At 35.8% G+C, this 21,730-nt stretch overlaps 1 protein-coding gene and 1 long non-coding RNA gene across 5 annotated transcripts in view; one reads left to right on the top strand and one right to left on the bottom strand.

Annotated features, from left to right (window-relative positions):
- The window catches only part of LOC129528069 (uncharacterized), a 166,452-nt gene that overhangs the window by 15,044 nt on the left and 129,678 nt on the right, over positions 1–21,730 (bottom strand). The window lies entirely within an intron of this gene.
- The window catches only part of HMCN1 (hemicentin 1), a 454,854-nt gene that overhangs the window by 356,942 nt on the left and 76,182 nt on the right, over positions 1–21,730 (top strand). For all 3 annotated transcript variants that reach the window (XM_055367497.2, XM_055367502.2, XM_055367506.2), the window contains 9 exons: positions 192–375; positions 982–1,079; positions 1,954–2,232; positions 10,187–10,383; positions 13,600–13,681; positions 15,141–15,277; positions 19,574–19,715; positions 20,743–20,887; positions 21,583–21,710. In XM_055367497.2, coding sequence (XP_055223472.2) covers positions 192–375; positions 982–1,079; positions 1,954–2,232; positions 10,187–10,383; positions 13,600–13,681; positions 15,141–15,277; positions 19,574–19,715; positions 20,743–20,887; positions 21,583–21,710 — 1,392 coding nt within the window. The remainder of the gene's footprint in view (positions 1–191; positions 376–981; positions 1,080–1,953; positions 2,233–10,186; positions 10,384–13,599; positions 13,682–15,140; positions 15,278–19,573; positions 19,716–20,742; positions 20,888–21,582; positions 21,711–21,730) is intronic.

Below are 21,730 nucleotides of genomic sequence, written 5' to 3'. Positions count from 1 at the left end.
CCTTAAGAATCTACCAGTAGAAGTGAAGGCCCAGCAGCAGGTGTCTGGAGCATTTAGTTTTAAATTTGATGCCACCACTATTTCCTTTTGGGCTACAATTTTGAAATGAGAGCAATTGTAGTAGAAATTATTTGAACTAGTAATACATAATACATCCCTCTTCCCTCTCTCTCACTTTCTGCACGACATAGTTACACCTACAATTAGGGGTAATAAAGATGAAGCAGAGAAACTAATGACTTTAGTGGATACTTCGATAAATATTGAATGCAGAGCCACAGGGACACCTCCACCACAGATAAACTGGCTGAAGAATGGACTTCCTCTGCCTCTCTCCTCCCATATCCGGTTACTGGCAGCAGGACAAGTTATCAGGTCAGCTTTTATTGTGTCTGATTTCCTAAACAGACAAAGTAACTGTGATTGTAGACTTTTCCTTCATTTAAACAGTGTTGAAGAAATGTTTTTTTCTAAGCCTTTACAGTTTTTTTCCCTTTAAGTATATTTTTAGTAGAGGAAGGACAACAAATATACAGTTGAAATGATTTTTTGTCCTTATTTAAGTGCTTTCATTTTTTAGTAAATGTGTAAAATGGTCTTTTATAGACAGGTTTATTATCACATATGTATTTCCAGGAATTACTGTTTTAGCTAAAACTTTATGTGGCAAGGTAGTAGGAAGATGCCTACTATGATAATGTGATTTTCATGTTAGCAGCATTCTCTATTAATATATATTTGAAAAATATTCACCTCTTAAATTGTGCTATATTTTCAGTGGTTTATTGTCACTGCCTAATCAGCTTTGTAGAATAAATTGCATTTGAGGCCCCTATATTTTGTGATGGATGGCTATAAGCTTCATAATTAAAATTTCCCAACATAAATCACCACCTATAGCCTATTTATAAATCATAATTATTTTATGTGTACTTGTTGCATGGGAGCAAGTGATGAAATGTGGATCAAATTGTTTCTCAGGATTGTGAGAGCTCAGGTGTCTGATGTCGCTGTGTATACTTGTGTGGCCTCCAACAGAGCTGGGGTGGATAATAAGCATTACAATCTTCAAGTGTTTGGTATGTGTCACAGAAATGACCCTATTACTTTACTATGTCAAGTATTAAGCAACAGACTTATCTTTAGAAACCGACTTCCTCAGAGATTTAGAAATCAGACTTTATCAAAAAGGATTAGTGAAATAGGATCTTACTGACTAGAGAATGTATTTTCTTCCAAGGGGTCCATATTATTGGACCATATTGTCTGTTTATCAAAATACTCTACTGATCTAGAAATTTGCACTAAATCAAATGTAATTTTTAAAAATAGCATTTCAATCCAGACACAAGACCAGTCTTTTCATGTAAAGAAAAAGTCAAAACTTTTCTAACAATATTAGCAGCTTGTTCAGAGTATTCAAACTATGAATGGACGCATGTGCATATATGCATGTGTGTGTATGCGTATATATGGAGAGAACTCAATACCTTCCATTTCAGAAATATTGAAGTTTGCTGATCCACATTTCTCAATCCCCAAGAACACCTCACTTAAGTAACGCTTTATTATAATCTACAAATGACTTACTCTATAACTTGATATTATTTATACTGTATATAGTAGTTAAAAGAATACTACTAAAACTATTATATACATTACAACAAGTTAAAGGGATAGACTGAAGAAGTTGAAAAATCATCAAAATTTAAAACACAGTGTGTGTTCTGTAAGAAAACAATTTTTAAGTTTCATTGCTAATATTTGGAAGATTAATAATTAGCATTCCTAATAGATATTTTTATTGTAAAGTCCCTAGTTATTATACACAATTTTAAAGTATATATTTTTATCAACCACAGAAACATTATAGAATTATTCAAATGTTTTAATTTAAATTGATCTCAAATTACAATAGACATCCAAATTTTGCCCATGTTGTTTTCTATGTAGCACCACCAAATATGGACAATTCAATGGGGACAGAGGAAATCACAATTCTCAAAGGCACTTCCACCTCTATGGCATGCATTACTGATGGAACCCCAGCTCCCAGTATGGCCTGGCTTAGAGATGGCCAGCCTCTGGGGCTTGATGCCCATCTGACAGTCAGCACCCATGGAATGGTCCTGCAGCTCGTCAAAGCAGAGACTGAAGATTCGGGAAAGTACACCTGCATTGCCTCAAATGAAGCTGGAGAAGTCAGCAAGCACTTTATCCTCAAGGTCCTAGGTATGTAAACATTGTGGTAAATGTAGAATAATTGGAAAGTAAGTGATAGTGAATGTTTAGTAACTAAGTATAATTCTGAGAATCAGTTGCTGTGAGAGAATTTTTTAAAAAATTTTTATTGCATTTTTTTTTTTTATAATTCACCTTGGCTTACTCTCATCTGAAGCATGTTGAATTTAAATTGTATTTTTTATCTCTCTGAAAAGATGAAAACTCCAGCTTGTAAAACATTATTCATTGATAAAATTTTATAACCAATTGAGAAGTAGCTTTTTAAACTTTTGCCAAGAATTGAAAACACATCCGATTATAGAAATTTGATGAAAAAGCATAATAGGTATACTATGATATGTTATCCCTGTCTTTAAATGATCCAATCTGTAGATTATAGCTGGAATAATCATTTCAAATAGTCTAGTTCTATTTATTCTTGTATGCATTTAAAGTAAATACTTAAAATATGTATTCCAATGTTCTAAATGCAACAGTTTAAAGAGAAAACACTTCTTTTCCTTGAAGTAAAAAATGCTAACCTTGGAAGAGAAAGTAAGATAATGAAATGAAGTATTTCAGTAACCAAGAGCTTTTGGCGTTTTGCTTGTTTTTCTCACTGTGAAGTAAGTGAGACCCCATGCTCCTTACATAGCAGAAAATACACCCTATAAAGAAGAGCAAAAATAATTTTGGCAAGAGTCTTGGTTAGGTAGAAGTTAGCATATATTTCAGTGTGTTATAATCCTTCTCAGAGCACCTATTAAAATTTATTCATGTAACCCTAAAATTCTGCTTCATCCCTAGTTAAGCTTTATGAGGGCAGATGTCTTCTTACTTATTCCTGCATTCCCAGTGCTTAGCATGACATTTAATACACTAGAGACTATTAATGTGTTATTTGTTGGATTAAATTGAACCAAACTAGTTACTTTCCAGGTGGATTAAAGGGAGTTTCTTCTGTAGAGGGAAGCAGAACCATATCTAAATAAATGAAGTATGGTTCTCCGGAGTAGATGTGACTTCCATAGAATGGAGGCCGGTAGTAAAGGAAGTTCTGCAGGATATTTAGGGGCAAAAGAAAACTACAACCCAATATCCCTTATCAACATAGTTGCAAAAATGCTCAACAAAATACTAGCAAACCAAATTCGACAGTATATTGAAAAGATCATTCACTCTGATCAAGTGGGTTGCATTCCAGGGATGCAAGGATGTTTTAACATACACAGTCAATAAATGTGATACATCACGTTAACAGATAGGACAAAAATCATATGATCATTTCAATAGATGCGAAAAAAGCATTTGATGAAATTCAACATTCCTTCATGAGAAAAACCCTCAACAAATTAGGGATAGAAGATACATACCTCAACACAATAAAGACTATTTATGATAAATCCACAGCTAACATCACACTAAACAGGAAAAAGTTGAAAGCCTTTCCTACAAGGTCTAGCAAAGATAAGGATGCCCACTTTCTCTACTTCTATTAGACATAGTATTGAAGTCCTAGCTAGAGCAACAGGCAAAAAAATAAAAGACATCCAAATTCGAAAGGAGGAAGTCAAATGTTCTGTTTGCAGACAGCATAATCTTATATATAGAAAACCTCTAAAGACTCCACCAGAAAACTCTCAGAAATGATAAACAAATTCAGTAAACTTGTGACTTAAAAATCACCGTACAAAAATCAGTAGCATTTCTATTTGCCAACAGCAAATTATCTGAAAAAGAAATCAAGAAAATAATCCCATTTACTGTCAGCCCTGCATATCCATTGGTTCCACATCTGTGGGTTCAAACAACTGCATATCAAAAATATAATATTCATTGGATGTGGAATCTGCAGATACCGAGGGCCAACTGTGTATCCATGGGTTTCTCAAGGCCTACTGCCAGGCTTGAGCATCTGCAGATTTTGGTATTCACAGAGGGTCTGGAACCAACCCTCTGCAGATACTGAGGTACAATAGCTATCCAAAAAAAAAAAAAAAAAAAAAGATATGTAAGAATAAATTTAAACATCAGTGAAAGAAATGGAAAGGAAACAAATAAATGGAAAGATATTTCATGTTTATGGATTGGAAGAATTAATACTATTAAAATGGCTATACTCCCAAAACAATCAGATTCAATGCAATTTCTATGAAAATACCATTGGCATTCTTCACTGAATTAGGAAAAAAAAAATCTAAAATTTGTTTGGAACCACAAAAGACTCCAAATAACCAAAGCAATCTTGAGTAAAAAGAACAAAGCTGAAGGCAGCAGACTACCTGACTTAAAAATACTACAAAGCTGTATTAATCAAAACAGCATGCTATTGGCATAAAAACAGACACATAGACCAATTGAACAGAATAAGGAGCTCAGAGATAAATTCATGCACCTACAGCCACCTGATTTTTGACAAAGGTCCCAAGAACACATACTGGGGAAAGGATAGTCTCTTTAGTGGTGCTGGGAAAATTGGGATGTCCACGTGCAGAAATATGAAACTAGACCTCTATCTTTCACTGTATACAAAAATCAACTCAAAATGGATTAAAGAGTTAAATGTAAGATCCCAAACTATGAAACTACTAGATGAAAACACAGAGGAAACACTTCATGATATTGGACTAGGCAAGGATTTTTCTGGATAAGACCTCAAAAGCATGGGCAACAAAAGCAAAAATAGACAAATGGTATTATATCAAACAGAAAGCTTCTGCACAGCTAAGGAAACATTCAACAAAGTGAAGAGACAACCTACAGAATGGGAGAAAATATTTCAAACTATACCTCTAAGGGGTTAATATCCAATATATATAAAGAACTTAATAGCAAAAAAACAAAAAGAGCACAATTTTAAAATGGACAAAAACCTTAACAGACATTTCTCAAAAGATGACATGTAAATGGCCAAGAGGTATATGAAAAAAGCCTCAACATTACTAATCATCAAACAAAGGCAAATCAAAACCACAATGAGATATCACCTCACTCTAGTGAGGATGGGTATGACCAAAAAGATAAGAGATAACAAGAGTCGGCAAGGATGTGGAGAAAAGGGAACACTTGCACACTGTTGGTGGGATTGTAAGTTAATATAGCCATTATGAAAACAGATAGAGGTTCCTAAAAAAATTAAAAATAGAACTATCATATGGTTCAGAAATCCCACTACTGGATATATATCCAAAGGAAATGAAATCAGTATGTCAAATAAATCCATGTTTATCGCAGCACTATTCACAACAGACAAGATATGTAATCAACCTAAATGTTCAACAATGGATGACTGAATAAAGACAATGTAGTAGATATACACAATGCAGTACTATTCAGCCATAAAAAAGAATGAAATTCTGTCATTTATGACAACATGGATGAACCTGGAGAACATTAAACTATGTGAAATTAGCCAGGCACAGAAAGAAAATACCACATGACTTCATTCATGTGAAATTTTAAAAAGTTGATCTCATAGAAGTAGTGAATAGGACAGTGGTTACCAAAGACAAGGGAGACAGGGGGAGTAGGTCAATGGGTACAAAGTTACAATTGGAAAGGAAGAATGAGTTCTGGTGTTCTATTGCACAGTAGGGTGACTATAGTTAATAATATACTATTGTATATCTCAGAGTAGCTAGTAGAGAGGAATTTCAATGCTTTCACCACAAAGAACTGATAAATGTTTGAAGTGATGGAAATGCTAATTACCCTGATTTGATAATTACACAATGTATACATGTATGGAAACATCACATTGTACTCCCTAAAGATGCGTAATAATTATGTGTCAATGAGAAAAAAAAGAAAAACTGTGTGTCTGGGAGGTGCAGGGTGGGATTGGGTAGCAAATTCCTGTACATCAATTCACAGAACATGAGGAGTAAGAGGAGATGACATAATGTGATCCTGTACATTCATTATTCACATATCAAGTATTAATTATTGAATATACGTTATGTGACAGGTATATTTCTAGCCATCATTTAACTATAATTATGAACATGTGTGGTGTGGCAAATATGCAAATGCATCACTAAGAAAGATATGATCTCAGCCCTCAACTTCCTGCATCTGTGGAAGACACAGATACTAAAGAAGTAATTACTTTTCAGTGTAATGAGGATTATATGGATAAAACAACATTCTGTGGGATGGTAGATTTCAGATTCGATCTCCTCAAGCATAAATCTGAGCCCTGAAGAGTAGGACTGTAGAGATGAGTGGGGAATTTTATATACATTTCTCACCTGGAGATAATACAATTTGAATTGTCAATTTGCATTCCCTGAAACTGAGTGTAAGAGGAAGAGTAGCAAGAGACAAGACAAGAGCTATATATGGGCAGAGGCCAAACTATGCAAAGCTCTGAGAACTTTGAGGAAGTTTGGACCTCATTACCAAGGCAATGGAAGAATCTTAAGGAGAAATATTTTACAGCTAGATTTCGTTTCCAAAAAATCCCTCTGACAGAGTGACAGAATGAAAAATGAATTGAAGAGGCTGCTGTATTCATACAGCCTGTAAATGCAGGGGCCTGGTCTAGCATGTGGCAGGGGGAGGGGGAGAGGGGGGAGAAAGAACTCAGGAGCAGAATCACAGACTGGTGCATTTCTGGATGAAGAAAATTAAGGAGAAAAACAATGATATTCTTAGTGGAATTCTTAAAGAACAGCCTGCCTTTTATAAAGTTGAAGAGTTTATAAGAATAATAATTTCTCAAAACAGATTTGAAAACTGGCTTAGAAGAAAGATGAGAAGTTTTAGCATTTCAGCATATGTTGAAAATTAATTCCATTAACCTCTGAAAAGTTCTTCACTTGAAGCAGTGCTGCCACTCAGAATGCAAACATCTTAACTCGGGGAAATATTCTTTATTCAAATTCTATCCATGTGGTGGGAGGTATCATGGTATAGTGGTTCTGACAAGTCCAGTGTGGCTAGACCACTGAAAACAAGGGACAGCATATTACAAAATAGGGGGTTTTCATAGGGCCAGGTCATAGAGCACTTTTTTGACCACATTAAGAAGTCTGCTTTTTTATCCTGTAACAATGAGAAATCATTCAAAGTTCTAAAAATGGAATAACAAATAGAACTACAGTTTGAGAAGAGCACTCTGGCTATAAAATGCAAGGCTACTTGGACCAGGACAAGAATGGATTCCGAGAGACCAGTATAAGGTATTGTGTTTGGCTGTGAATTACAGAGTTGAAATATGGTGGGTTAAACACAGTACTTTTGTTTTTCTCACTGGGATGGCTGGAGGTAGGCAGTTGTTGGATTGGTTCAGCAGTTGAAATATTTTCAGTTCTTTTGAACCTTTACAACATGGTTGTTTGGTGATCAATGCAGTATCTGCTCACCCCTAGCATAACTAGATGCTGTTCTAGATGCAACAATAGGGCAGGAAACTAGGAAGGGCAAAGCATTGCCCCTTTAGAAAAGAATTAAGACTTTCTTACAAGCCCCACAAAACCACATCCACCTACATCTCATTGGTCAGAATTGTCATATACCACTCCATCCACTCCATCTACTCTCTGCTAAAGAGGCTAGGAAATGTAATTTGTTTAGCACATTGACAATCCCAGCAAAATTTGAGTCTGTTAATCAGAAAGAAATCAGTAATTTTGGGTAGGCACCTACAACTAGAAAGAAAAAAAAATTAAGTAAATGGTATTGTAGCTCAAATTAGAGTGAGGGAGATAAGAGAAAAAGGTGTATTCTGGAAATAAGTACAGTGGAAGTATTAGGACTTGGTTGTAGATTGCGACACAAGGGAGTGATGAAGAAGGTATCAAGGATGACTCTTAGTTTCTGGCTTATGTGACTAATTGGTAAATTCATCACTTAGATGCAGAGAATACTGGAAAAAAACAAGTTTTGAGAAATAAGGCAATAGGTTCAGTCTGAATACATGTTGAGTTTTAAGTGATTTTCAAACATCCAAATGGAGATGTTTATTTGATAATTGCATTTATGAATCTGGAGCTCAGAAGAGAGTCTAGGCTGGAAATATAAACTCTGGAGTTATTGGAGTATAGACAACTCTTACTCTGCCCGAAGTACAAGACATATGGACAAAACACAGAGTAAAATAGTTCACAATCACTTAACACAGGTAAGATCTGGACAGTCTGGGGTTTGAACTACTCAAGAGCATGTTAATACTATTACTGCTGCTACTATTTTAAATCCAGTGATTATAAACTTTGGGGTGGGGGCAGTGAGCATGCCTTATTAATCTTTGTATTCATGGTGATTGACATATACTAAATAACCGAGAAGTAAGAGGAGTAAATAATTGACTATGGCAAACCAGGAATTAGATAAGTGTTTTGAGTAGTACAAACAACATGATACGAAAATGAAAAAGCATAGACATTTTATAATTAGTTCAGAGAATCAAGAAATGATTTATAGTTTTCACAAATGAACTTGAGGACAATATAACCTTGATGGTACTTGGGCATTCTCAGTTGCGGGACTATGAGGAGCAAGAAAGGACTAAGCTTGTTGAGAGATTTGAAGTCTAGGTTACATATAAGTATGTTAAAATTAAATAATGACAAAGATAGATCTAGACCATATTGTGGAAGTCTTGGAAACCATGATGAGTTTTTATTTAATCCAGTAAGCAACATGGAGCCATTAAAATCTTTTAAGCAGAAAATCTTAGATTAATATTAAACTGCACTTCAGAAAATGTATTTTGACAGCAATATGTAAGATAGATAGAAGTAAAAAGAGGTCATGTGGGACAGTGGTGTAGAAATGCTGACTTCATTATAATCTGAGAAGGAGAACTGACTTAGTATATTATCTTTCTCCAGAAGGAAAACAGAGACTAACAGATGGTAGAAATTTTAGGAAGCAGATTTTAATAATACCAACAGTTGCAGTAAACACTGTAGTAGTAATAACTTTTTTAAAACCTTTAATTGTAAAATAGATACAGAAACACACAAAAAAGTGTATAATGTATCTCACTGACGCCACACACCGATCCTATTAGGTAAATAATGTTGGTATCCCCATTTTAGAGATTTGCTCAAATCCATGAAACTAATAATTGTTGACACCAGCATTACAACTCAGACTCCAGATCTTCTGCTATGAGTCACTGTTCTAAACTATGTGCCTTATTAAAGAAAAAAGAAAGAAAAACAAACCTGCTAACCCCTGGCGCTGTCCAACAGCTATTTTGGCTGCCTTGTCAAATAGTAAGCTGGAAACTTGAACTATGAAATTGTCATAGAAAATGCGAATGGTCATCATAAGGGGAATGTGTTTTAAAGGAATTACCAAAGTTGGGAGTAGTTAGACTAAAGAACCTTAATGTTTCTTCCCAGTGTTTAGATTGTTTGACCTTCTCTTGAGAAAGGTAATTTTAGAAGTATAAGTAACAAAGGAGGAAGTTACTTCCATCCAGACATAACAAATGTGTTTTATACAGAAATTATCTCCAAATGTAACTATTTTTTCTTCTGCTTAGTCATTGTTTCCTCTCAAAGTTCTGCATGGAAAAGATGATAGCAAAATTCTACAGTATTCATGCATTGTTTTTGTAGAAACTATCGGTATTTACAGATATAAAAACATAATAATATGCTAAGTCCCTCTAAAAAAAGAAAGTGGTACAAGCTGCGTTTGGTTTTTATTGTTTTGAAATCTTTCAGTCAAGTGAGACTGTTCTAATTAACTGAGTTTGAACTGTTGTTCTATAATCACATGGTAATAAATTGCCATTTACTTCATTATCTCTTATAGGCATGATCCATCCCTTTTGAAAGTGTGTCAATGAGAAGTGGTAATGACATCTAGGAATTATTTCACTTTCCTTGTTCTAATCAATTTTTATCATGTGAATGTGAATTTGTGTTGGATTTCCAAGTTTTTCTAACGAGCAGTATTTTATGAAATTGTGGGTTTATTATTATTTTTGATTCCCTTTAAATAGAACCACCTCATATTAATGGATCTGAAGAACATGAAGAGATATCAGTAATTGTTAATAACCCACTTGAACTTACCTGCATTGCTTCTGGAATCCCAGCCCCTAAAATGACCTGGATGAAAGATGGCCGGCCCCTTCCACAGACGGATCAAGTGCAAACTCTAGGAGGAGGAGAGGTTCTTCGAATTTCTACTGCTCAGGTAAGTGTCAAAGTTCATAGAATTATTTTAGGTTAGGTGAAACTTCTCACTTGCTAATATATGAGATTTGTTAAATTATGTCTTTGAATGCTTATATATCACAGATCTGTGTAACTGGAGCAGGATGGATTAGTCCTATGATATGCATGATTGGGTAACTTGATTAAAAGGAAGACAAAGCAGTATCATATTAAACTCCGAAGAAAGCAAGATACCTTTCCATTAACTTTTGCAAGTTTTCACAGTGCTATAAGTGTTAGTATATTTCCCAAAGTTCTTAATTTATACTATGTAGCCCTTAATGGAACTGGCAAAAAGCAATCCAACATGCATATATATAAGGTTTCAAAGAGCACTTTTGATCTCCAAAATGAACTAGCAGATACGGAAGTCTGAAGAGACACAATTTTTCAAATAATGATCAGTTTAATAAAATTGACTTGGTTTAGTTTATGTTTAAGGAAACTGATCTGAAATGTGAATATATTAAAAGAGAAGTATGTCTGGGATGTCTTATTGTAGCAATCTTCTATTCTACTAGTAAAGGCAAACCTTATGTTACAATTATTCTCCATCTGAGCCCTAATGCCACCATTTATAAACTGGGGATAAAAGTAATAATCATGCCTCATTCATACACTGAGCGGTTTAAAGAAATAATCCAACATGATGTGCTTATACTGGTGCTACAGGCATGTAGTAAATGCTTTTTAAAAAAGACTTAGATAGGATTGTTCCTGCTGTTGCTGTTGTTACCATAATCATCATTCCTCTGAATGTAGAATAACAAATTATTTGATCATATTTTATTGCATTTTTCACTGAGAATGGAAGAAAGGGAACTGGAAGAAGACAGCTAAGAGTTATAAACTCTCTATGTCCTGTTGTGTTCATCTCTGTGCTATCTATCCCACCCATTCCCCTCATGGCAACTCTGTGAGGCAATGTGTCTATCCCACAAATCCAAAATCAGGTGCAGAGAGATTAAGTACTTATCTGCCAAGTACTCATTGCTGCTCAGTGATGGAGCTAGGTCTCAATCCTTAGTCTGATTCAGAAGCCTAGCCAGTGCATCTCAGCACAGTGCATTTCTAGTGTCTTGGAGCACACACCTTCCATTCCCCTTTTTTCTCTCCATTTCAAACATTACAGTAACTTAGAGTCAGGTTAAACTAAAACCGTGTACTGAATCAAAACTCTTGAATGATATAATTTCAACAAACAAAAAGTAGGCAAGAGAATTTGTGACATTAGGAATAGCATGGAGACAGGAAAGTATGTGGAATAGAATCATGAATATAAAAAAAATGACAAATAAAGCTTGAAAGGGAAGTTAAGGCCGTTACTGTAGGTCTTAAAGGCAAGAACAAAAAGTCGAGTTATAAGAAAACAAGATGAAGGTGTCATAGGGTGTTAAATGATGGCCAGATTTCCCATGTGTTCTAGCTATTGTGGAGAATCCATAAGACCTAAGATATGTGACATGTGTCAGCCTTCAGGAAGTTTCTAGATGTCTAGGGGAGAAAAGTGACTGTATACATAAGATACAATTAGATATGAGTCAATAATAGAACCATTAAAAACAATATGGAAGTGGAAAATTAAATATCATCAAGCCCCCAAACTGATTTTGGTTACTCTGCTCCTCTATGTTTTCATAGCAATTTGTATATACTTCTGTAGTAACACTTACTGCATTATATTTTGCTTATCTCAACTCTGTTTTTTCATGTATTTGTCTGCAACATCTACCTATGCCTGGTACATTATGGATGTGGATGCTTTGCAAATTGCAAATTGTGTGGTATAGACAAGAGTTTCCTAAAACATCTTTTATCAAACACTAGTTCTGTAATTTATCCCAAGAGGGGAGGGGACCACTCTATGACTAATAGATTTGGAAAACTTTATATACTGTACCCTCCTTTTCTTTGTGAGCCATAATGCATGTCCACCTCTGCAAAATCTTCCTCTAAAGATACATGCTTAACTATAATTTTTCTAATATTCTATTAGTAAAACAAGACTTTAGAAACTAACTACAGGTGATGTCTGTGGGTAGCCAGAAGGGCAGAAGTTGTCAGGAAATATTTTGTGGAAAAGGGAACATTTAAGAATGGTCCTGAATGATGGTTCAAGTTTGGCTGAGTCCAGACAAGTGAGGGGGATGATATCAATTGTGAATGAACAGAGTTGGGAGAGAAGAGTTAGTTTTAGAGATTTTAAAGATATGATGAGAAATTCAGAAATTATTCTTAGGAAATGGCACATCATTTTAAAATTCTTAATTGAATAACGATGTAAGTGTTGTTCTTCTAAAATTATATTTAAGTATTTTTCCAAACATTCTAGTCTCAATGTTTTTGAAAGGAGTTTTTGCAGCCTACCAAAAAGTGTTTCCATAACCTCTAAAGTCAGTTTGAATGTAAGAGTTTTTAAAATGCCAATATTCTGGGAATGTTCAAGTAGTAAAATAAATGAGAACAGGATTTTTCTATTTTTCCAAAATACATTTTTCACAGTAGTAAGAGCATCTGTTTTCCAGAGTACCCTCTACATGTACACGATCATGGGTTGTGTCTACACAATGTCAAACATATGAATGAACACTAACTTTCCATGGAAACCATGCTTGGCGATTTTTAAAGTAATGATTTTGGTTTTAGTTAGATAATTATAGATCCTGCTGTCAGTCTGACCCTATTTCTCATATTATATAATATAACTGTTTTGTTTCACCATGTATATAAAAGGTAGAGTCAAGATGAGATATTATGTGTTTGATGTTAATAACCAGATATTTTATCTATCTGTTTACTTATTTAACATCTTATTTTCTTGAGAAAGGCTTCGTTTTAACTTTTCAGTCTGCAATTTAAACCCATGAATATTTGTTTCTTCAATGAACATTGAGGATATAGCCTATCACATATGGTTCTAGATCCTATATATATCTGCCTTTTTAGATATCATTAAATATACTTAATGTACAAACATTCTTAAATCGATACCAAAATCCTGTTAAAACATAGGTTTGTGTATAATGTAGATACCAAACAATGCTTTCTATCAGAGTGCTAATCATAGTGTTAAACAGTTGGCTTTAATTATCTTGCTTTTGGTGTGGGGTTATTTACATTCATTCTAGTAGATATTTATTTTAATAACAAAAGCTAACATGTTAACATTATGTAATTCATTATTTGGGTTTTGTAGGTGGAGGATACAGGAAGATATACATGTCTGGCATCCAGTCCTGCAGGAGATGATGATAAAGAATATCTAGTGAGAGTGCATGGTAAATTTGACAAAATATCCTACAGTCTATCATACACACACCTAATTAGAAAACCCTGGGACAACACCACAGCACATCACAGGATATGTTTATAAGTTAGGGAATATATATTTTGCAAATCTGATTCTTTTTTTTTTTTTTGAGACGGAGTCTCGCTCTTTCGCCCAGGCTGGAGTGCAGTGGCACTATCTCGGCTCACTGCAAGCTCCGCCTCCTGGGTTTACGCCATTCTCCTGCCTCAGCCTCCCGAGTAGCTGGGACTACAGGTGCCTGCCACCACGCCTGGCTAATTTTTTGTATTCTTGGTAGAGACGGGGTGCAAATCTGATTCTTATATTTGACTAATCAAATGCTGTTGGGGGGCAGTTCATGGATTGTTTTTGAGTTATTTGATTAGTTTCTGCATTAATAATTTGTATTCATTGGTTTAAAATAATAGAATATAAACTATGATGAAAATTTAAAAATCCAGAATCTCATCACACAAAGACTTTTTTGCATATAAATGTTTTGTCACAAAAATATGATGATAGAAAATGCATGTTTATATAGTGTACCTATAGAATTTAACTTGCTTTTATCTCAATGGTTTGGTGAACATTTTCATGTCAAGAAATACATTTTAAAAACATTTTTAGTGACTGTATAGTATCCCATTTTACTCCATATTTTTGGAGGTTTAGGCTATTTCTATATTTTTACCAATATAAACAGCCCTGCTATGGATAACTTTGTATGTACGGGGTTAGCCCATTCCCTTTATTTTGAGAAATTTCTGTAAGTGCACTTGCTTGGTTACACACACACACACAAATACAAACACACTCACTCTTCTAAGGATTTTGAAACTAATTGTCAAATTACTTCCTAGAAGAGCTGGGCCAGTTAGACTCGTCCAATATGCTTTTGACATTGAAATAGGAATTATTCTTTATGGGGAGGAATAATTAAAAAACTAACAGAAGATCTTTGGTTCATTCTCATAGCCTAAATGACTAGGCAGCGCAAACTGTCTGGGATTTAAGTGCCCCCATTATCCCCACATACAAATTAATTGACATGTAAATTCTGTAAAAAAAAAGTCACATGAAAAATACATTCTGTATATTATGATGGGCACTCCCTGATTTAGTAATTTTTAAATCTTATGTTCAGAGAAAATTACTACCAAGTGTATAACCTGGACAACGGATCCCTTCTTTGTGCCTCCGTTTCTTTACTGTCAAATGGTGAAAATAATGCAATTATATTACTTCTATCATGCATGTAGTTGTTGGAAGGATTTCTTTACTTAGTGTACATGAAATTGCTAAATAAAGTTAAAAAATTATCTAGGCTATAAATTAAATGAGTAATGTTTTAGTTTTATGCATCTTATTATTTCATATAGCAGAACCAACATTTTTTGGATACCTATGATAATACAGATTGCTTTTGTTGTATTTGTTCTCACACCCAGTACCTCCTAATATTGCTGGAACTGATGAGCCCCAGGATATCACTGTGTTACGGAACAGACAAGTGACATTGGAATGCAAGTCAGATGCAGTGCCCCCACCTGTAATTACTTGGCTCAGAAATGGAGAATGGTTACAGGTAAATTTTTTGATAAGCTCCACAAATTCCTTTTTGAGATTAAAAAAGTAAAAAATCAGCTCTAGGGCCTTTGCTGGGTACACAAAACCAAGTAACATCAGGCTACTAATTATTCAACATTGCAGCAGTAAGCACAGGGTTTTTAAATTAGCTTTATTATTTGCTTTATTATTTGCCTTTGCTGGGGTAGTTAATAGTTGGTCATGGGTCAAAGAAAGGTATCTAGATTCATGATGCTCTGGAAATTTGCCAAAGTATGTATTTCCTAGCGCCCATGCATTAAAGTTTGATTTGAAATACTCAGCTATTTCTTAAGAGAGAAGAAACCATCAAAGTCTCAAAATAACTGCCACATCTCTAGGGAGAATGCTTCTTTTACTGAATTTCCCTTGTCTAAGATTGGACCTTACAAGTGACCCCAAAGATACCAGGCATCTGAGACTGGAATCCGTGAAGAACCAGTTACTGGCTGTCTAAAGCTTGCCATGCTTAGATGATACCTACCTGCTGTCATAGAGCGTCAAAGGCCAGGATCCTCAGCAGCCTTTTAGAGACCACTGAAAGCTTTGACTTTGAATGTTTTGGATTATCCTCATTATTTTTTTCTTCTTCGTTCTTCCTCATCCTCTTATCGTAACCTACACTTTGTTTCTAGTAGTTAATTATAAAAAGGAGATTATGTCCCCTAACACCTAAGACATAAAGACTACCACCACCACCAAACCACACAAACACCAAACATGGAGAGGCCAGGTTCTGAGAGTTACTAACATGCTAAATCATCATGCATATCACTTAACCCTCCAGTACTTCAGTTTCTCTATTTATTGTGTGCCTACTAGAATGCCAGGTGCTATGATTGCTACTGAAAATAGGCTTTACCTCAAAGAGCTCACACACTATCTGAGAAGACAGGTTAGTCAAAGATTATAGAATGGACGCCACTAATAAATTGTATATTAGAAGGATGTGTAGAAACAGAGATGAGAAGCAAATAACCCAGACTAAAGGGTAAGGAACAGCCCATGGAAGCCTCTTAGAAAAGATCAGCTCAGTTTTAAAGGATCAGTATATACTGGGTGAGGCCGGAGAAGAAAGTGATTCCAATCACAGGTAATGGCATGTACAAAGCTATTACAAGAAGAGGAAGGCTGCTGGTCTGAGAACTGCAAGTAGCTTGGTATACCTGAAATAGAACTTGGTTAAAATCTTTGATGGTTCCCCATAGATTTCAGGATTCTGGTTAAATCACTCAAGCCCTTTCATGCTCTGACTTTGCCTCCATAGTCTGATCTCCCATGTGTGCATTTCACTCCAGACCATTAGGTGTAAAGGTAAAAACTGAGTGAATGTTGATGATGGAGAAGTCTAGGTTGATCCCAGGTTGACCAAGTGATGTCAATCCTAGGAAAGGGTAAGTTCACTTGTGATGAAAAATGAAAAAAAGATGAGTTCAGGTTTAGACATTTTGAGTTTGAATTACCTGTATTTTCCAAGAGGAGACTGTAGAAATCATTTTAAAATATTGGCCCGTATTTCATCAAAAAAGGCTTTGGTTTCATGGTCCATATTTACTTTAAAAAAAAAAGCAGCCTTTGATGTAATCATCATGGTATAATCTCTTGTTGAAGTCATAAGTTTGCAGGAGGTTGACTAGAAAGCAGAGTATGAGAGTCCCAGTTAAGTGAAAATAAAGCTTTAGGCAATGGTAACAATTATGAGGTGAGCATAGGAAAAAAAGAAGATGAATGAGACTGAGAAGGAGGACTCAGAAATAGGATTAAAAGTAGGAGACACCGGTGTACTAAAAGCCAAGGAAAAGTGGAGGCGGCGGTGGTTAACAAAGGCCACAGAAGTTACAAATAAAGTTGTATCCATTAGCTTTGGCAATACATATAGGTAATTAAAGACCTGAGGAATGGTTCTTCAAAGAGTGATCAAAGTAGAAGGCAGGTTACAGTTGTTTGGGAAGTTAATCGAAGAAGAGGAAGTAGAAACAAGCATGAACTGTTCTTTAAAGATTTCTGTATGTGTATTTGCTGAAAGAAAGAGATTGAAGACAGAGGAGAGAGAAAGAGCAGTTTATAGGACAAGTTATGTTGGATAGGGGAGGTATGAGACCCAGGACACAGTTGAATAGGTTAGCCTTGTCCAGAAGGGTCATCCATTTTCTGCAGAGATGGGGAAATAGAAAAGAAGGTCGTATTCATACCCAGGGTGGGAGGAGGGGAGGACTGCAGGTGTGGGGCTTTAATTTTCTCAGTGGAACAGGAAGTGAGATTATCAGCTAAGAATGAGGTTCTATCAGGAGACAAGTCAAATTTGGAAGAATTATAGGTGGTCTACAGAAGAAAAACCAGAGAAAATTCTTTTTTTTTTTTTTTTTGAGAAGGAGTCTCGCTCTGTCACCCAGGCTGGCATGCAGTGGCGCGATCTCGGCTCACTGCAAGCTCCGCCTCCTGGGTTCACGCCATTCTCCTGCCTCAGCCTCCCAAGTAGCTGGGACTACAGCCACCCGCCACCACGCCCCGCTACTTTTTTGTATTTTTTAATAGAGACGGGGTTTCACCATGTTAGCCAGGATGGTCTCGATCTCCTGACCTTGTGATCCACCCGCCTCAGCCTCCCAAAGTGCTGGGATTACAGGCGTGAGCCACCGCGCCCGGCCAAAACCAGAGAAAATTCTAATGAGACTTAATAAGTTAGCAGAAAGTACTGATATTCATGGAAGAAAAACATTATAAGAATCACTCTGAGCCAGGTGTGGTGGTTCATGCTGTAATCCCAGCATTTCGGAAGGCCAAGGCAGGAGGATTGCTTAAGGACAAGGGTTCAAGACCAGCCTGGGCAACATAGCAAGACCCCACCTGTATTAAAAAAAAAATTAGCTGGGCATGGTGGCACACATCTGTAGTTGTAGCTACTGAGGAGACTGATGTGGGAGGATTGCTTGAGCCCAGGATTTTGAGATTAGAGTAAACTACAATAGCACCACTACTGCGGCATGGGTGACAGAATAAGAATCTGTCTCTTAAGAAAAAAAAAATCACTGTGAAAGTTTTTATTAGCCTAAAACTCTGCTATACCCATATAAAAGTTAAAAAATAAAATATTTTTTATAGAACTCACTATACATACTTAAGAAATCACTTATTCTCATCAAAGGTAACATAATTTTATCACTAATAGCCCCAATAGAAATGAAAGGAATAGAGAAAATGTGTAAACTTTTAAAATAAATGGACCTGAACTGCATATTTTACTTTGAACAATGTTTTCTTAGAAAGATATATGTATCTGGGACCAACCTCATACGGTAGAGAAATCTTATTTGGGCTATTCCTGAAATGCTTCATCTTAGGTACAATGAGAGAATATCAATCTTTGATGCTATCTGGAATTGTTTAATAACTATGATGATATATTTTATCCTTAAATTACTTGTTTATATATGTAGCTCTCCAATTAGACTTAATAGCAGAGATTAGGTTTCATTGTGCTCTATTTTCATAATTTTTGTCTATGCCTAGTTACAAAATAAATTCTTAAGAAATATTTGTGGTGGTTTATTTACTTATTTTTTTAAATGTTAGAGTACAATGTTTTCCTCTAAGTTAACCAAAGTTAGTCAGCAACCTTTCAGTTGTAAGTGACAGAATTCAAATTCAAACCAACTTAAATGAAAAGGAAAAACAAAAAGGAAATTTATTGGCTACAATAATTGGTGAATTTCCAGAGGCTCTAACTCTATAATGAGGCATCTGTCCTTTCTCTGAATGAACTCTATTTGCATTGCCTTAGATTCAGGACAGCCTGTTTCCACATGATAAGACTGCCACTAGGCTTAGGTCATCCTCACAACCTGTGATTCTAGGAAAAAGGGCACACCCTTTCCCCGACACTCCCAGCAGAGTCTAGAGGAGGACTCTGGTAGGCCTGATTGAGTCACCTGCCCATTCTTGAATGGATCATTATTGTCAGAGCAATTGGGCATACTGCCTCTGCCTTTGACTTAACGTCACTCATTAAAACAGTTCCCAGGGATTTTTGATACTACGAAAATGGTGGAGGAGCAGACAAAGCATACTGACGGACAGCTGCTCCTTTGACTTAACGTCACTCATTAAAACAGTTCCCAGGGATTTTTGATACTACGAAAACGGTGGAGGAGCAGACAAAGCATGCTGACAGACAGCAGGTCCACAGTTTGCTATACTTACTTTTGATGCTGTGAAATGATATTTATTCTCTTTTCCTGACATTTTAATGGTAAATTTATTTACTTGCTGAATCCAGGCAACACCTCGAGTGCGAATCCTATCTGGAGGGAGATACTTGCAAATCAACAATGCCGACCTAGGTGATACAGCCAATTATACCTGTGTTGCCAGCAACATTGCAGGAAAGACTACAAGAGAATTTATTCTCACTGTAAATGGTAAGAAAAGGTATTCATTGTTCCACAATTTAAAAATCTGACCAAGGGCATTCAAAGAGATGATAGCTTTTTCTTATGAGCATACCAAATGAAGCCTTGTGCTTATCTTACTGCTTTCGAAAAAGGCAACGTGGAGTATTTGTATTATATCTGTACTGCAAATTAACTCAATTTCCAAAAAACATAACTAGAGATATTTTACTCTATCTTAGAGAATGTGTCCAATTGTTGTTAGCATATCATGGTGTTTTCTGTCATTCAGAATCAGAACCATTGAGGAAGTCAATACACTAAATCACTGGATGACAAATGGCCCATCATTTAGTTCACCTTTATTGATGGTGGCTTGAAAGTACATATGTGCCAAACAGAGACTGTCATAGGACTGTAATCTTATTAAGTAATAATATCTGAATGCCAACATTTAGGAAGATAATATAGACTTTTCCTCAAAACAATCTATTGGATATTTAATATATAAAATTTTACAGAATATTGGGTGACCCACACAACTAATATCTCTAATACTAAAATTAAAATTCAGGCTGTCTATTCCCATATGAACTCAATGATCAATAAAATGCATGCTCTGAGAATTGCATGATTAATCACAGATGTGCTTTTTGTTAAAACAGCCCACTTTCCGTTCTACATTTAAAGTGAAGCTGTTCCAGTGTTAACATTCTCTGACCATTATTTGGCCAAAGAGAAATAAGAAATATCATCTTTAATTTGCATCAGACTAGAGCTGAGTTTCATTTAAGCCTCTCTCACAGTAAGCCAGATTTCATACACCATATTAGGGATTTAAAATTCCCCTCCCTATCTACCCTTTATTTTTAAACACAAAGTATCTTGAGTAAGACTTCAGGAATTAAACCTCAATTCTACTTATACTAACCTAGATTCGTGTAGACAAAGCTATACATTTGACTCGAAACTCATCTTATATTACATCTTCAGGGTCTTCATGCAGGCTGTGTTATTTAGTCTCACTGAATTTTTTTCATGTGTATCTCTTGTTCAGTTCCTCCAAACATAAAGGGGGGCCCCCAGAGTCTTGTAATTCTTTTAAATAAGTCAACTGTATTGGAATGCATCGCTGAAGGTGTGCCAACTCCAAGGATAACATGGAGGAAGGATGGAGCTGTTCTAGCTGGGAATCATGCAAGGTAACCATACTGGAAAATTAAAAAATGCTATAAGACCTGAAATACAAATTCTTAATTTTTTTTCTAGTGCACTATTTTGGTCTCGTTATGTTTAGAATTAGCATTTCATCTTAATACAAGAATCAAATTTTAGTATTTTATTATTTTTCTGAGACAGAGTCTTGCTCTGTTGCCCAGGCTGGAGTGCAGTGGCATGATCTTGGCTCATTGCAGCCTCTACCTCCTGGGTTCAATTGATTCTCCTGCCTTAGCCTCCCAAGTAAGCTGAGATTAAAGGCGCACGCCAGCACGCCCAGCTAATTTTTTTGTATTTTTAGTAGAGATGGGGTTTCACCAGGTTGGCCAGGCTGGTCTCGAACTCCTGACCTCAGGTGATCTGCCCACCTCAGCCTTTCACATTGCTGGGATTACAGGCTTGAGCCTTCACTCCACGCCCAAATTTAGTATTTTAAAAGCATAATCCCTAAGGCTTATGTCTACATAATGATTATAATCCATTCAAGATCACAAGCCCATCTGTTATGCACCTTTGCATCGTAGCCTTTTCTTCCACCAAGGGTATTGTAAACATGTGTCATCTGAAACAGGAAAAATGCTGAATGGATTTCACCAAGTGTTTAACATTTCCCTCAGTCAAAATATGAACAATCAAAAAAGGCTGATTCAGAAGACTTCACTTGTGATTTCTCTTGTAGATATTCCATCTTGGAAAATGGATTCCTTCATATTCAATCAGCACATGTCACTGACACTGGACGGTATTTGTGTATGGCCACCAATGCTGCTGGAACAGATCGCAGGCGAATAGATTTACAGGTCCATGGTAAATATCCTTTTATAGAC

Source organism: Gorilla gorilla, chromosome 1, assembly GCF_029281585.2.
Source record: "Gorilla gorilla gorilla isolate KB3781 chromosome 1, NHGRI_mGorGor1-v2.1_pri, whole genome shotgun sequence".
NCBI lineage: Eukaryota > Metazoa > Chordata > Mammalia > Primates > Hominidae > Gorilla > Gorilla gorilla.
This window is presented reverse-complemented; position numbering and strand designations above follow the sequence as displayed.